The sequence below is a fragment of the Prionailurus bengalensis genome, chromosome C2 (genome assembly GCF_016509475.1).
Source record: "Prionailurus bengalensis isolate Pbe53 chromosome C2, Fcat_Pben_1.1_paternal_pri, whole genome shotgun sequence".
Classification (NCBI taxonomy): domain Eukaryota; kingdom Metazoa; phylum Chordata; class Mammalia; order Carnivora; family Felidae; genus Prionailurus; species Prionailurus bengalensis.
The window spans coordinates 141,606,812-141,624,730 of record NC_057350.1 but is presented as its reverse complement, the minus strand read 5'-3'; the positions used below and the strand labels follow the sequence as shown (position 1 = coordinate 141,624,730).

Genomic DNA, 17,919 nt, shown 5'->3' with positions numbered 1-17,919 from the left:
TCATTTAAATAAGAAACCAAGAAAAGTATGAAGGAGCTGAACTGGAATTTTAATTCTGGCAGTCTGGCTCCAGTACCAGAGCTCTTCATCATTATACTTCCTTATGACACAAAAAGGCAAAGAAACTGCTGGCAGCCCAAGGAAAGAATCTAAGCCACAGAGAAAACACTGGCCTACATGCAGGGGAAGGTGCAGGGCAGTCAGACCTAGCGTGACAGGAGCAGAGGGGTTCAGCGCATATCTAGTCCTACAGTCCAAGGTCAGATTCTGGTGCTACTGTTAATCAGCCACTGAGCCTTGAGCGAATCTCTTAGCCTCAGTCTCCTCATCTGTAAAACAGGGATCCTATCTCCCAGAACTGTGGGATTCTGTGTGTATTATTTTTATAATGAAGCTTAGAAAGACCCGAAGCAGACTGGATGTTACGGATGTAGAACGCAATGTGAGAACAACCACTAAGTAGATAATGACAGAATTGAACTTTCTAATGCTGAGGATACTATGGATACAAGGGGAACAGATACAACAGCCAAATCCCTGGATGCTTCCAACGGGTAGTTTTCAAACAAGATAATGTACAATGTGGATGGTTAACTTGTAGAGCTTGCACTGAAGTTGAAGAGGTGCTGTTGGGAGAGTCAGTCTTACAAAGACATCATGGGTGACCACTGGAATCTCCCTGCGCCAGACATTTCCCACAGGTTGTCCTGAATTCCCTGCGGTCTTTCCAAATGCAAACCTCCTGGCTGGATATCTTATCGAGTCACTAGTGTCTCCAAGTGGATGAACTGGGTAGGATTCCTTTCTCCCTTGACAGGGTCCAATAACGGCATTGGAAGGAATGGACTGGAAGGAGCCATGAAGGGGCTCCTAGCAGGAGCAGGGAAGAGAGAGAGAGAAAATAAGGAGGACTGTCATGTGCATGCTTTCAGGTTGTGTGCTGGGCGGTAGAGGTGGCATTTACCCACGGTTCAGTCTGTGACGCAGTGCTCTAAAGAACCGCATCACCTGTATCCCCTCTTGCCAAAAAAGACACTGAACACAGAGGTTCCAGTAAAATTTGGACAAATGTTTGAATAGCATGTTGATCTGGGGCTATCAAGATATTCCAAGATTGATAGCACTGTAATGTCTAAGGAAATTTGCTAAAAGAGGAGAATTTAAATGTTCTCAACAAGTATATGTATATCTATACATTGTATATATTTATATATATACAATATTGTGTACATTTATATACAATTGCATATAAAAATGTATATAAAATATTTGAGGTGACGGATGTGTTAAATCACCCAGATGGAAGAAATCCTGTCATAATGTATGTGTACAGCAAATCACCACAATGTATACTTTAAATACCTTACAATTTTATTTGTCAATTGTACCTCAATAACCCTGAAAAAAAACTTATTTCAAGAATCTTCAAATTACTTAGCTGGCCTACTGCATTAAATCTTAGGAATGTTCCCCGGCATTTGGTAGGCGCATAGGGAATATTGAGAACAGAAGACCATGGTTTGGCTCTTAGGTATGACATTTACCAGGTATTTAACCTTGGATAAATCACTAATTCTCTCCAGCAAAGAATATAATCAGAGATTTATTGACCATAAAGAACCAAGGACATTAATCTGCACTCCATTAATCTGCTACTCCAATACAATAACCATATTTCCCCTTGTGGGGAAAACAGGACAAAATACACTAAATCAGTACTAACCCCCAAAACCTAAACTGTGATTACCAGAAAAACATAGCAACTCCAGGACAAATTAGGCAATCACTTGCTTTGCACCGTCACTTTCAGTGGTCTTACCTCCCTTGGAGAGGAGCACGGAAGTGTTCAGTCTGTGTAGACGCCCATTCTCAATTCCCCAGTAAGCCTGGGCTTTTACCCCGTCAGTTTCTAAAAGACGTACTCATGCTCCATAATAAATCTATTCTCTGAAAGGATTGGTGGCCAGTATATCCTTACCTCTCCAGGGCAGAGGCTTTGGGTTTGAGTACAGCCCCTGGAAATGCAGAGACTCTGCACCAAAGGTAGCCTGCATTATAGTGACACTGCAGACAAAATAGGCAAGAGTGATATTGGGAAACCATTTCACCTGTACTTACGACCCATATTGACACAGGGATGGTTTCTCTCCACAGTTAGTCTACTCTGTGGCTGATGCTAACGAGGAGTTCTATTTAGAGACCAGTTTTTCAAGTTCTGGACCAATTCATCCTCCTTAACTTGAACTGAAATAAATAGGACCCCGCTTCTCCATCCACACTAGAGAGACACCAGAAATCCAAAATCAACTGGGCTTTGGAAATGAGAATCAGAAATCCTCCATGGTCAAAAGCCATTCTCCATGGCATTGGCTGAAACAGAGTTATTTTTGGTGAACCTCTATCCCCATGACATTTGTCAGTATTGACTTATACAAGGGACTTGACTTTATTGAACTTTACTGCCTCTGAAAACATAGAATCGTACTGCAAGTGTGACTATTTAATTCAATTATCTATTCTGTTAGGTTACTTGGCATTTGAGTTAAGAGTGTTGTGGGGCAGGGAGAGGTTGATGGTCTATTAGTCTAGATGGCAATACTTGATGAGTGGCAAATTTTACCTCAACTACTCATGTTGCAGCTTATACAGGTCCTACTATCATAAGCCCAGCCTCAGAATTAATGAAAAGATATTTATTTGGCTCTTTGTTTGCTTAGATCTGGAAAGAACTTCTTATACTAAGCCTAAGATATAAAACTAAAGGTCAAAAATGTGTCAGTAAAAGATGTTCCTGCCGTTTAAGGGAGAAAAAAAATACATGTTAATTTTTCCAGGATTTTCAATTGAATGGGTTTCCAGGGAAACAGGTGTCTGCAAGGAGTTCGTCCTATTTAATATTTATGGTCAAACATAGGGAATAGTAATTTCTTGTTATCCCTTTCTGGTTACACATGATATGCTCATTCTTAACTTTCCTTTGAAGTGATCATTGTATGTCTGAGTCTTATCTCTTCTCCAAACAAAGAAAACAAATGCCCATTCTATGATTTAAAAAAAAAGTTTTGCAATATCAATAAGACTGGCAATCACCACTAATATATATATATATATATATATATATATATACATGTATATATATATACACATATATATATATATATTATATAATTAATATGACACACTTTTCCTAGATGAATGGAAGGCTATTTGATTGTTTGTTGTTTTATTGCAAATTTGCTTACTTTTTTTTAAAGCGTTTTTAAGAGTTTTTTTAAGAGTTCAATTGGAAAAACTGGTAGAAAATGACCATCTTCAAGTGTGAGTGAGTTGCATGTTTTCTTGGAAGATCTGCTAAGGCAAACCTATAAATTCAATTTTATGTGTGATTTCAAAGTACTCTCAGCTGAAATGTTGGATAATGCAGAGAACTCCCATATAACCTTTATCTGGACTCACCAGCTGTTACCATTATACCACATTTACCTTACCATAGTGTGTGAGAATATATGTGTTTGTTTGTATTTGTCAGAATCAGGCAAGAGTAACTTGCAGACATCATACCCACCCCTTGAACTCTAAATACTTCAGAGCGCCCCCTAAAATCAAAGAAATTCTCCTGGAAAATTTACATTACAGGGGCACCTGGGGTGGCTCAGTCAGTTGGGCATCTGACTTCGGCTCAGGTCATGATCTCACAGTTCGTGGGTTTGGGCCCCGTGTCGGGCTCTGTGCTGACAGCTCAGAGCCTGGAGCCTGCTTCGGATTCTGTGTCTCCCTCCTCTCTCTGCCCCTCCCCTACTTGCACTCTGTCTTTCTCTCAAAAATAAATAAACATTTAAAAAGAATTATTTAAAAAAAAAGAAAGCTTACATTGCAGTGCTCAAAATCAGGAAATGTAATATTGATGCATACTATTATCTAATCTATAGACTTTCTGTAAATTTCATAAAATGTGCCCACCTCTCTTCCCTCCCAGGAGTGGGGGTAGAGACTGAGACCAGGGCTGGAGAAAGGATTGTCTCTGGAGGCTTTCATGGGTTTGCTCTTTTAGCAAACCATGCTACTCTTTTAGCCTCCTGACAGGGCTGATCCAGGCTACGATCAATTTTTCTTTATTCCAGTTTGGTTTCTGGTCCAGGATTCAGGCCAGGATTATGTATTTCATCTAGCTTTTGTGTCTCTTTTACCTGCTTTAATCTGTAATGGTTTAACAGCCTTTCTGTGTTTTTTTGTGGCATTGACATGTTTGAAGTACAGGCCTATGATTTTGTAGGACATCCCTCAGTTTGGGTTTGACTGATGTTTGTTTCCTCATGATTAGAATCAGATTCTGTACTTTTGACCAAAATCCTAAAAAAAAAACAAAAAACAAAAAACAAAAAACCTGTACCATGTGATGTTTGTTCCTATAAAAATTTAAGTGTGTGATTCAGAAATAGTTCCCACTTTTCCAAACCTCCTTCATCTTCATGTGAAGAGGTTTCCATCATTATTGATAAGCTTGTACATTATCTCATTGGGTTGGAAGGAAGTGTATTTTCTAGAAGCCCTCTTATTAAGCACCCATTCAATACGCTACAGGTGAACTTCTCAATAGTAAAAGTTATTTGCTTCTCTGTCACTTATGACATTTTTAAAGTTGGCATGACAGTATGATGCCTGGGGGACACGTTTCTTTGTGGTAGGGACAGAAAGCAGATTCTCTGCAGTCTGAAGATCTCTGAAGATAGCAGATACAGATGCTGCCTCTTTATTCTCTTCTCATGCTTTAACTGGACATTCTTTTCCTTCCACAGGCCAATCCTATTATATTACAAAACAATAAGATTGGAATGTATCTTAGGTTAATCTTGATAGCAATTATGTATCTTTCTAGGCTACTCTGATATTTGAAATAAAATGAAGAACCATTTCTAGATTTGGCTCTCCGTGTACCAACATGAGGTAGATCCAGTTTTTGAAAACTCTTCTACAAGTCCTCTTTTATTCACTGCTTCCTTGAAGGCCAGCCCAAATATCACTTCCTTTCTGCTTATTTCTCCATTCCCCCTCAGAACGAATCATTTATTTCCTTGTGCTGTCATGAGATGTTACTAGAGCACTTACGGTGCATGCACCACCTCTTATTACAGCTTCTGAACATGCCTGGGTAATTCACCAGGTTGGGATCATCTTGATTGACACCAAAAATGTTCCTAAGCATATTCTGTGTGCCCAGCGCTGTGCCATGTGTTGAGAATAAAAAGTTCACTGAGACCAGCATGGGGTTTCCAATTAGACGTGCTGGGTGAGCTTTGTGTCTAGACTGGAAATGAGCAGCAACTGTGTTGACGACCAAGCTATAATCAATACTCTACTGGATGACTGGCATTTGTCTTAGAGAAGAGGAAGAAAGAGTGTAACCGGTGTTGTTTCAGAAGTAATAATTCCACTTCACTCCACGTTCACTTAACACACGAAGCATTCCGTGCATCAGATGCTGTTTTCTGCTTGTTGATATGTCTTTTTAGTTGGGTTGCAATTTTCAGAGGAAGGCTACGTCTTCCTCCTACACATGATATTGATATATAAATGGTTCGAACTTTCAACTCTGTTTATTTTGATGATCAGTTTTAATTAGCTCAAGCTATTTGTAACCCCACATCTATTTTTATAAAGCTTTATTGAGATATAATTTACATACCATAAAATTCCTCTGTTTTAAGTGTAGAGTTCCATAATTGGGAGTATATTTGCAGAGTTTTGCAATCATCACCAAAATCTTATTTTAGAACATTTCCATCACCCCAAAGAAACTTTGAACCGATTTACAGTTACTCTTCACTCCTGTACCCAGTCCCTGGCCACAACTCATCTACTTCCTGCCCCTATAGATGTGCCTTTACTGAGCTGCACAGAAATGGAAGCATGCAAACGGACTGGGTCCGCTTCCACTTAGGTCCATCCACACTGTAGCAGGGATCACTACTCCGTCTGAACCTTTAAATTATTCTTCATAACATTTTTAAATACAAGTGAAAGAATGGAGCCTTTAATGAACAAAGAATAAATCTTTCGAAAACTACATCAATTGTGGCAGAGCCTAGATTTCGCACTAGTTGTTCTTAAAGCAAAGTAAATGCAGGTGACTCGGCCATTCCTTATTCATTCATTCATTATTCCTATTATTAGTGAAATTTGTTTTAAAATTAACCTGTGACATGATATTCTGCAATAAAGAAAGTTTATGATAGCTGTTGAATGTCAAAACCACCCCACTCAAATGACCACTCAACTTTTCAAATCAAGTCCACCCGTGTGAGTTTCAATGAAATCATCATCTCAGCACATTAAGCTAAGTCAAAAGGGATCTACTTTCTTTCATTAATTAAAGAGTACATAAGGGGCGCCTGGGTGGCGCAGTCGGTTAAGCGTCCGACTTCAGCCAGGTCACGATCTCGCGGTCCGTGAGTTCGAGCCCCGCGTCAGGCTCTGGGCTGATGGCTCGGAGCCTGGAGCCTGTTTCCGATTCTGTGTCTCCCTCTCTCTCTCTGCCCCTCCCCCGTTCATGCTCTGTCTCTCTCTGTCCCAAAAATAAATAGACGTTGAAAAAAAAAAATTTAAAAAAATAAAACGGTTAAGGTTTGGGGCACCTGGGAGGCTCAGTCCGTTGAGTGTCTGACTCTTGATCAGGTCACGATCTCACAGATCGTGGGATCGAGCCCCATGTAGGTCTCTGCAATGACAGTGTAGAACCTGCTTGGGATTCTCTCTCTCTCTCTGCCCCTCCCCCGCTCATGCTCTGTCTCTCTCTGTCCCAAAAAATAAATAAATAAATAAAACGTTGAAAAAAAAAATTTAAAAAAAAAAGAGTACATAATAATAAACGCCTATGTGATATTCATGCTAAGCATAAAGTATATTCATAAAAGTGTGAAATATTGAAGAGGTTTTCTTTCTAGAGATAGAGGAAAACATCGATCAAAATAAATATACGAAGAGGCATTAAATTAGGCTCCTGTATGGAAAAACGGATAAGTCATTTTAGTGACCTTGAATTTATGCTGAAACATATAATTAGTGGCCCAGAACTTTCAAAACATTGAAATAATTTTCTTCTTAGAAAAGCAGTGCGGAGAAGTGGGACAAGCAAGTTCTAAAATAGCAAATCAAGAGCCAAAAGCTACGTAAGGGTGAGAAAACCAACCTCTCAGTTTCCACTCTGTAAAGTGAATGGAAATACTTGCCTACCAGTCTTATTGTTTGGCTATGAAAATAACATGTGGTAGACCTCACCAATAATAGTGAGGCTAAATAATTATGGCTAAATAATAAATTTAGCCAGGGTTCTAATTAAAGTCACACCAAACTGAAGCTTTATTGTATGTTTTCTGGACTATGATGCCCAAGCTTCATCAGACTATATCAGCCATTAAAGGTTTGCTTTTCAATCAAATGTTCATTCGTGGAAAAGAGCAAACATTCCACTGTTGGCTTAGAAGAGAGAAGAATCAATGCTGATAACATTGGTCTAAAATATATTTCAAAAGCTTTTCTTTTCTTTCAACTCCCAGCCTTACAGGTGCTAGTCTGTATTCGCTTCTGCATATATACGTTTTTCATTTGGTCTAGGTCCTGGTTCTCAAACTTTAGCCTGCATTAGAATCCCTGGCCTCACCCCACAAAGTCTCTGTGGGACTGGAGAATTTGCATTTATAAGAAGTTCCAGGAGATACCAATGCTGCTGGTTCAGGAACCACTGGCCTAAGGCCTGACCCAATCTTTGTGGAACTACAAAGGGCTTAACTCACTCAGTCTATAAACTGACACATTTCATCTAGTAGAAGGCTGTTGTAACCGCGTTTGTGGTATCTTTTGCATGACTACGCTAGGGAAACCGCTCCACCTTAATGAAATAAAACACAATCTCCAGACCTTGGGCTTGGAAAGAGCATCCAAGTTGGGGAGGCCACCAGGACTGCCTTCTGAGAACCTCCATATCCTTGGACAGCTCTCAGTTCAGTTACTGGGGCTGCTTTTGACGTCTTGGGCCCCAGGAGTGTGTTGTTCCCACCTCAGTGTTCTCATCAGAGCCCTCTCTCCCATCACACCAGATCGGAATCCATTCCCTTTATGCTAGTAAACCATGTTGTTGCTTTTTCAAGCACATTTCTGCAAAAGCAAATTGTTCTTCGTGATGGATTGCAAACAAAAGCCTCCCCTTAGTATCTTTTAGTAAAGAGCTGTAACAGGCTGGAACTATCAAAAAAGTTTTTCTCAAATACTAACAGAAAAAAAGCAAAATTAGAAACAAAGAGTACAAGTTGTTTTAAAAGAGGAGGGCTTTGAGCTTCTATTCCTGCCAAACAGACTCAATCCCAGAGCCTAAAGGCCCCAGTCTTGTTCTGTGGCCACTTGGGATTTGCATGACCTTGTGTCCTGCCCACCTCTTCTGGCTGGTCGCTTTCCTCCTTTGTAAAAAACCAAAAACATGTCTGCCCTCGGTGCAATCTGGGAAAAAAGACCGCTCTTCCAGGTGATGTATCCTTATAGATGGTCTTGCTTCCAGCAATATATTCATAGAACAGAATTCTGTGTTTCTCAAAATAGGTTTCATGGAACACTTGTAGCAGATGTTACCAGATACATGGGGTTCTATGATCAGATGTGTTTGGGAAATACTGAGTTACATGAAGTCATACAAAGTTTGGCACTTTTCTTTTCCAAATCTCTAAAAGAGGGATATACAATGCATTATTTCCCAAACTCATTTGACCACAGAACCCCTTGTTACTGCTTTTTCTTCAAAGCATCTCTTGGGACACTGTGTGGTATTGTGGATCACTTTGGGAACATCATCTGACTGTTACTCCAGTGCCATGGTGTCCAGTTAGTCAGGATCACACAATTAAAATAACCAAGGGAGGGGCAGCTGGGTGGTTCAGTCAAGTGTCCAACTTCCGCTCAGGTCATGATCTCATGGTTCGCGAGTTCGAGCCCCACGTCCGGTTCTGTGCTGACAGCTCAGAGCCTGGAGCCTGCTTCAGATTCTGTGTCTCCCTCTCTTTCTGCCCCTCCCCTGCTCGTGCTCTCTCTCAAAAATAAATAAACATAAAAAAAATTTTTAAGTAAGAAATATTCAAGGGGAAAGTGATTCATGCTAATTAACGTACCTGGGACTGAGGAAGTAAAAAGTTCCAAAACGGTCTGACTTGGACATGAACCTATCAACTCAAAGTTTTTTTATAATTCTTGAGGTGGGAATGTCAAATCCCAGGCCTGGAACAAATCCCCTTAATTCTCTCTCCCCCTCCAAGGCAGTATATATTTTGGAGGAAGAAACGATGAACTTGCTCATAGGTTGGATGTAGATAGTGAGGGCCAGTAAGGCGTCAAGGAGGCACCAAGGCTTTGTGCTTAAACCCCCAGGTGGATGGTGGTACCTAGATGGAAAGACTGCAGGAGGAACAGATTTTAGAAAGAATGAAACTGTAGATGCCTATTCGTTGTGCCAATGGACATGTCAAGCTGACAGCTGGATAGCAGATTCTGGTTTTAGGAGAGACATCTGGGAGGAGACATACATTTGGATGTCATTAGCATTTACCTGTTTTTTAAAAGCCATCAAACAAGATGAGTCCAATCACCCATAGCAGACGATGGCAAACTTTTTCTCTAAAACATACTATATTTTTTTAAATTTTTTTTAACATTTTTATTTTTTATTTTTGAGACAGAGAGAGACAGAGCATGAACGGGGGAGGGGCAGAGAGAGAGGGAGACACAGAATCGGAAGCAGGCTCCAGGCTCCGAGCCATCAGCCCAGAGCCCGACGCGGGGCTCGAACTCACGGACCGTGAGATCGTGACCTGAGCTGAAGTCGGACGCTTAACCGACTGAGCCACCCAGGCGCCCCTAAAACATACTATATTGAGGAGGGCACCTTTTGGGATGAGCACTGGGTGCTGTATGGAAACCAATTTGACAATAAATTTCATATACTGAAAAATAAATAAATAAAATAAAACATACTAAATACTTTTAGCAAGCCATATGGTCTCTGTTACAACTATTGAATTCTGCCACTGTAGCAGAGTAGATATAGAGGCAGCCATAGACAATATGTAAATGAATGAGTGTGACTGTGTTTCAATAAAACTTTATTTGCAAAACAGGTAGTGACCCAAATTTGTCCCATCGGCCAAAGCTTGCTGACTCCTAACCTACAGTGAAAATGTCAACTGAGAAGAGGAAGTCTAAGACAGAGCCTAAAGCACTCCGATAATAATAATTATTATGTATACATAATTCTATCACTTACCATGCCAGTCACTGTTCTAAATGCTTTACTTAGGGGTAGCTCACTCAGTTAAGCAATCAACTCTTGATCTCGGCTCAGGTCACGATCTCACAGTTTGTGAGTTCAAGCCCCGTGTCAGGCTCTGCACTCCTCCCCCCACTCACGCTCTCATACTCCCTCTCAAAAATAAATGAAAACTTTTTTTAATTAAAAAAGTTAATGCTTTACTTATATTGACTCTTAATGGTACCTACCTCATCAGTTATTGTGAAGATTATCACTATTTTCCAAAGGAGAAAGCAGCTACCTAAATGAAATGTTCACTTCTCTCTCCTGTGGAGAAAAAAAACAAACAAAAGACCCGAGGCTCACAATCTAGACTAGTATGGCAGTTCTGTGGAAGTTCTAGGTTCATCAACCTAGATTCCTTCCAGTTCATTCTTCTATCATCTGGAGTACAGCTGTCATTCTAATGGGCCAAAATCATGGCTGGGGCTACAGACATCATGTCCACATTCCAATAGTTAGAAGAAGCAAATGAGATGCACCAGTTGTTTCTTAAGTTTCCTAGAAACTGCCTTACAACATTTCTTCTACCACATCTCATTGGCCAGGAGTTATTCCCACAGACACATCGACATGTGAGGGAGACTAGGAAACAAAAGTTTCTTCCCGAAGGCCACTGCACAACTAAAATTTAGATATTCTATTACTAAAGCAGAAAGAAAGAAAAACTATTAAGCTAGCATTAACATTGCTTTCAGGTTTATTAATTATCTTCATGTGCTTTTTTGCAAGTGTAGTTGCTAACACTCTCCCTCAGACATTTCTCCTCAGCTGTCTTGTATTTCTGGTGTCTATTGTTGAAATCCTGTGTACTCTTCAAAAGCCAGTTCACAGGTCACCTCTTCCATAACGTTCTGCCCAACTCACTAGGCAGACTGTTCCCACGTTCCCATGTAATAGCTATCACATTTCCTTGGATTTAGTTCTTTCTTGGTATGTCTCCTTGGCCTGTGGCCCCTGCTTGTCTAGGGAACTCAAGGACAGGTGGAGCCAGGTCGAGGTGTGGACGGTAAATTTTTAAGAACTAAGGGAAATACGTAGCAAAACAGCAGATGCGCAAAAAGAAGTTTGAAGGATGCTCTGGCACGTGGTGAAGGGGCTATGGTTGAACACCCAGTAGAACAGCAGTTCTCAAATTTTGCTGCCTGTGAAAATAACCTGAGGAACTTTAAAAAATCTTGATGCTCGGGCGCCTGGGCGGTTCAGTCAGTGGAGCATCCGACTCTTGATTTCAGCTCAGGGCATGATCTCACACTTCGTGAGTTTGAGCCCCCACCAGGCTCTGCACTGACAGTGTGGAGTCTACGTGGGATTCTCTCCTCCCCTCCCCTGCTCGCTCGCTCGCTCTCTCTCTCTCTCTCTCTCTCTCTCTCTCAAAATATATAAATAAGCTTAAAACAAATCTTGATGCTCACGTTTCACCCCACACTGATCAAATCAGAATTTCTGAGCATGGCACATAGGCATCAATGTTTTTTAGTGTTTGGGTGATGCCAATGTGCAGCCTTATTTGAGAATCAACACAGCTGACAACAGAGGAAAAGAGACTGAAAGAAGCAGCTTTCCTCCTTCAGAGACCTTGAGGGTTTGTTGTTTACCTACGAGGTTTTCCAAGCAATATTATTAGTCTTTTCCTTTTAGGTTATTTCCTTCCAGCTGAAGACAGAGATGTATTTACATCATAAATTATTATTGATTGAAACACTTCTAATGAGAATTATTAAAGCCCTCCCAAGTTTATTTCAGGCAGTTTGATGCACTATGGGTCAAATAAGTCTTATTTAAGCTTCCCTTTAAGTAACTAAATTAGAGTAGTCAGCCTGGGAAATAAGAAAACAATCTTACCAAAGCTCACCTCATTTGTGACACCTAATATGTTTAAATTGCTTTATCGACTTCACAAAGAAGCATGCCAGATCGATCACAAGTGACAGCACTGTGATTGCTTTCCTCAGGGTGTGAGGGGCCATATTTCAAATTCAGCGTGAGCGCTGGACTCCATTTTCAACTCACGGTAATGAGAGTTTCGTGCACCTATTACACGTAAAGAATATCCCCCACCTGGAGCAAGGAGTGCATTCAAGAAAATTTTGTACTGTGTTCTCCAAAAGATAAGTTAGTGAGAAAGTGAGTTCTCTTAAATATGGTCTGGAACTTTCACTTCCTATTCAGAGATTTCTGAGGCAACTCAGGATTGTTTTGATTCAGTAAAAATGCCATTGACTCTCGGAAGTCTTCTACGTGTCTTGTAAAACTTGAGGAAGAAAACGTTGCCAGAACCATTCCTTCCTTTTTCTCTGCAGTATGTATATCCAGTTCTGGGGCAGAGTACCACCCATTTGTCTAAGCACATTTGGAGATTTCTGGAAGGTGTTTTTTTTTTTAATTTTTTTTTTCAACGTTTATTTATTTTTGGGACAGAGAGAGACAGAGCATGAACGGGGGAGGGGCAGAGAGAGAGGGAGACACAGAATCGGAAACAGGCTCCAGGCTCTGAGCCATCAGCCCAGAGCCCGACGCGGGGCTCGAACTCACGGACCGCGAGATCATGACCTGGCTGAAGTCGGACGCTTAACCGACTGCGCCACCCAGGCGCCCCTCTGGAAGGTGTTTTTAAGTGTTCCTTTGAAATGAGAGTTGAGGCTCTGGCTTTGGTTGATACCGTTACTGGTGAAAAGCAAGAAATTGCTTGGATTTGTGCCTTCGGTGAAATAGAAAGGGAGCCAGGAAATGTAGTGGGCAAAACTGTAGAATTGGATGGATCCGACATGCGGCTCCTTACCAGAAAAGAGAGGACTTAGAACATGCATGTTTGCCAGGAAAGAAAACTGCTTTACTGAAAGGTTAATTTTCAGATTAGTGTGGGGAAGTTTGAGATAAATAAATGAAATCAGACAAAACACATAAGGCCCGGATCCTTTTTCCTGGGGTTTTCGGAAAACAGTCACTGCTTCCAATGAAATGTTTTGACATTTTCAGTAGGGAGAAAATGTTAATTGTAATGTTATGTGTACGTGTTCTTAAAAACACTTGCAAATAAATCTTTTATTCGTTTTAAGAGTAATCAGAGAGTAAAAACACTATTAAAATGTTAGCTATGTTTGTTATTCCTTATGGTAATTTTCCTGCTGTCTAGGACACTGCAGTTCACTTTCCTGCCTCAAATGTATCAATTTGGAGAAAATTCCTTTGCTTGTCTTATAGTTCAGTTGCAGTTTCTCTCCAGGAGTCTTATTAGGAAACATCCATGAGGTCTGCCTGGGTTTCTTCCCTTGTTCTGGCTCACCTTTTGCTTATTCTCTTCCCTCGAATCAATGGTTCCTTTACTTTGTTTATAAAATCACCAGCGCGTAAAGACTCCCTTGAGTATCAGTCTGTGTATTGAATACATGTGCTACTAAGCTACTTAGTGGCAGGGGTGGGATCAAATTTGGGGACAACCATCTCTGCTCTCCCCCCCGCCACAGCCACCTCCCTGCTGTGCACTTAACAGACACCCCATAGGTGTTTGCTGAATGGCTGTCACACAGCCCTGTCCCAGAATCCCATGTTGCAGTTGACTAGAACTTCATGTCCATAGAGGAGGTCTCACTATTGAGTATTACAATATTGCAGTGTCTGTGGTCCCTTAGGAGGGAAATACCAACAAGGTCATAAAACAAGGTGTAAATGTCACCACCTGAGTCCCAGCCGTGCACACTGAGTCTCTGGAAGGAAGAGAAAAGAAAGCAGCTTTGGCCCTTACTGAATCATGACCTAGAACACACACATATGGTGGGCATACACATGCTTATCCACCTGGAGAAAAACCCTTAGTAATCATCTCAGCAAGCATTTAGGGTGTAATTCGATACTTGTTAGCATCTCAGTTAAAAGATGTGGTGATTCTTATAGAAAATGCTTTTTCTCTTTTGATCGCTGTCTTTAAACCTCAAGCACGTGAATACGACTTAAATCACAATTAAGCTCGAAAATAATCTCAAAAGCAGATTTGACTGGAATAAAATGATAGATGTACACAGCTATCCACACACTACTTCCAAGACTGCTGTTGTACAAACAGGGGAGGGAACGGGGTGGGGGGGGGAGGGCGGTGGTGGGGACAGTGCGATTAGAGTAGAGGCTCTTCATTTAAGGGCACCGGCACAGCCTCTCCCTCGTGCTCATAAACAAAACATAAAAGCAGAATGAGCAAAGCTAATTTAAGCTTTAGGTCTCATGTAGATTAGTGCTAATGATGTAGAAAATCATCAGCTGCAAGGAACAAAACAGAACTCATTCACAGACACCCGTGAAAAGCATTTTCAGAAGTGGCTTTCCTTGGCATGTTTCTACAACCTGTAGGGCCTGCGTGTCATTAGGAAGATGGTTGGATCCTGCTATTAAAAGCCCATCCGTTACATCCAACAGATTTAACCAGTAGCACTTGCATGACTAGATTAATGTTTTGGAGTCAGTCATCTCGTTACTACTGGGATTTTCTCTGGGTCGTGCTAATAAACTGGATTATTGATTTTAGGATTTTGTGCGTATCCAAGGATATTCTCTAAGATGTCTTTATGATGTTTCATGCTTAAGTTGTCAACCAAAATGACATCACAATGAGTAATCATTTTCTAATCGCATTAAAAGCGGTTAAAAACAAGCGTATAAAATGGATCTTCCCAGCTTCGGAATAACAGGAGCGTTCTTGCTGTCACTCTTCCAGCTGAGTGACGGTCATCCCTACCTGTGTGCCATCTTCCCCAGGAATTAGCTGCATTCTCTGCTTAAGATCTTTGACAGTCAGAAAGCTGCTTTCCAATATGTTTGAATGGCAGGAGAGCTCAAAAGACACCTCAACCTAAATAGGATTTTAGCACATCAGGTGCTATTCCGAAGTAAAGCAAGCTGAGTTGCTGTGTTGGTGGTGGTGTTTATTCATCTTCCCTTCTCATTTCATGCGTATGGATGGACGCTTCTCGGTGTATATGCCCGGCTCTCAGGGTGTATGGGGCTGGTGAATGCATGCGTAGAGTGTGTGTCTATGTAAAGTAGAAACTGAAGCGGGGTAACAAAATGAACTACTGCATGCAAGAGGTATACGAAGTGCACTCGGCTGCCGGCAGCAACTGCTACATGCAGGCCACTGATTATTACACGTATTTCGAAGATAGTCCGGGTTACAGTGGTTGCAACGCTCAGGCTGTGCCCAGTAACAACATATATATGGAACAGGCCTGGGCAGTGAATCAGCCTTATACCTGTAGTTACCCTGGAAACATGCTGAAAAGCAAGGACTCTGACTTGGACATGGCCCTGAATCAATACAGCCAACCTGAATATTTCACTGAAGAAAAGCCTACTTTTTCTCAAGTGCAGTCGCCATCGTACTCTCAAAAAAAAGGTAGGGACCGTTTTACTTGAATTTGTTAAAAGTTTCCACGTCGGTTTCCGTTGTGTTTTAAAGTCACAGTTTGCATCAGCTCTGTCAAATCTTTGACTCTGAACGCTGAATGTTCGAAATTAAAAACAGCAGTAAAGAGAGAGGTTGCTAGGTGATTTGAGAGGGGTCTGTGAGCAACAAAGATTTCCAAGCACTTTTTTTCCAAGCATATATGAAAGCTGGCTCGAGCTGATTTTTTAAGCTGTGTGTGTGTGTGTGTGTATAGTGTGTGTGAGTGTGTGTGTGTGTGTGTGTGTGTGTATATATATATATATATATATATCTCAAAATGAATATGGTCAGTTTCTTTGCTAAAGACAATATGTAAAAGGCTTCCCCTTGGTGGATAATAGGCACTCTGGCTTTTGAAGTAGGCTAATTCTCCCCAGTTCAGGTTCAGATTAAAAGCTCATTTGATTTTTTTTCTTGGTATTTCATATTCAAAGTTTATTATAGTTAACTAATAAAATAGTTTAGTGACTTTTGATAATAGTGTAACATTGATGTGTTGGCATTTATAAATGTTCATCTTAATATATTTACTTACCCATGTTCAGCTAGAAAGAACCCACTTGTGACCACAGTAAGCCATAAGAACATAAAACTCAGAAAGGAACTAATACACTTTCTATTGCCACTTTGTCCCTAAAGTTTCACAGGTCTGGAATCATGTCAAATGAATTCTCTATATGAAAGCAAGTGTAATATCCTTCAAAATATCCAAAGTTAAGACAAGTGCAATATCTAGTTATTTTAATAGACACTGTGGCTTTACAATGCTGCTTAATTTTCTATCAATAGAACATTTCTTGCACACCAAAAATAAAATAAAAGAAGCAAACAGGTAGTACTCAGGGAAAGTAGTAGCCTCTGCCAGATATTTTGGAAATAGCTTAAATTCTAGCACAAATATGCCAGAAACTGTTTTTTCCCTGTGTATGACCTACAGGATATTGCACAGGAAATCAAATTTACAGGTTTCTGTAATTAGCAAAAATATGATGCCCATCGATCCTCAAAGGTGAATTTCTTTGCAAAATTATCTTAGAACAGAATATGGCTTAGTTGATTATGGCTACTACAAAAATTATCATTTGCTTTTCTTAATGTGACTCCGTAATTAAAAGTGGACTGTTTTGAAAACAAAATCTAAAAAACAAAAACCTCAAACTCAAACCCCTGTTTAGTTTTTACCATACCCTGAGTTCGGATTTTCTGTGCTGTTCTCTAACTTCCAAATATGAAATATAAAGGGAATTACAACATAAAACATTTTCAGAGTAATTGTCTGCATTTTCATTTAGTTTCAAGGATATCCTTAATATCCCCTGTAAGGATGCCCAAATTTCTCACCGATTACAAGGGCCACACCACGTAAGTCCCCTAATGGGAACATTTGAGATAGACTGATTGTGTGCTTTCTATTTCATTTAGTATTACACTTATAAGTAACTTATCTTTGAAAAGAAGTTAACACTGCCTCATTAGACATGCCTGGAAATGCCTCTCATAAGGTTGTAGGAGCGCAAGACAATAGGGTGCCTGCCCCTCTATTTGGGCATTCTGCTATTCTTAAAAATTCCTGCAAAACTTTTCAGGCTCTTTTACTCTGTTTTCTTTTGTCTTTTCACAGTGTGTTCTTCAAGCAGTGCTCGAGAATATTTGCTCATAAAACGTTAAACCAGAGATTCTTTGCTAATTAATTTGATGCTTGAACTAGAGGCTAAGACACATTGTATGCATATATTGATGTAATTTCCCAAAGCCATATGCCATTGAAAGGCCACTGCCACCTGCCAAACTCACTAAATCAAAGCAGGCAAATATTCTTAAATGCGCCATTATTTACTGTTACAAGTCTTTAAGTAAATCCCAGTAAAACTGAACCCAGCTGTTAACTGTCTCTTAGGACAAAAGGTCGTGCCCAACATGTTTATCCATATTGATCCATTATTGATTTTTGTTGTTGTTGGAGGACATCAGTAGTGTCTCCTTAAGGCAAAATTAAGAGTATAAACAGGTGTTCAGTGGGGCACAGCTCATTATTCCAATTGGATTTTTATCTATTTTCATGAAATTCATAATTGTTTCATCTGGGTTTCTTTCTGTCACTACAGCACTACAAACTCAATAGCACAGCTGTCTTAAC

The 17,919-nt window shown here is 40.4% G+C and overlaps 1 protein-coding gene across 6 annotated transcripts in view; it reads left to right on the top strand.

The window, feature by feature from the left end:
* The window catches only part of THRB (thyroid hormone receptor beta), a 388,850-nt gene that overhangs the window by 317,655 nt on the left and 53,276 nt on the right, over positions 1–17,919 (top strand). The window contains exon 1 of one of the 6 annotated variants that reach the window (XM_043595536.1): positions 15,021–15,731. The exons of the other annotated variants lie outside the window; for them this stretch is intronic. Coding sequence (XP_043451471.1) covers positions 15,404–15,731 — 328 coding nt within the window. The 5' untranslated portion in view covers positions 15,021–15,403. Of the gene's footprint in view, positions 1–15,020; positions 15,732–17,919 lie in introns of those variants that run through there. 6 annotated transcript variants of the gene reach the window in all.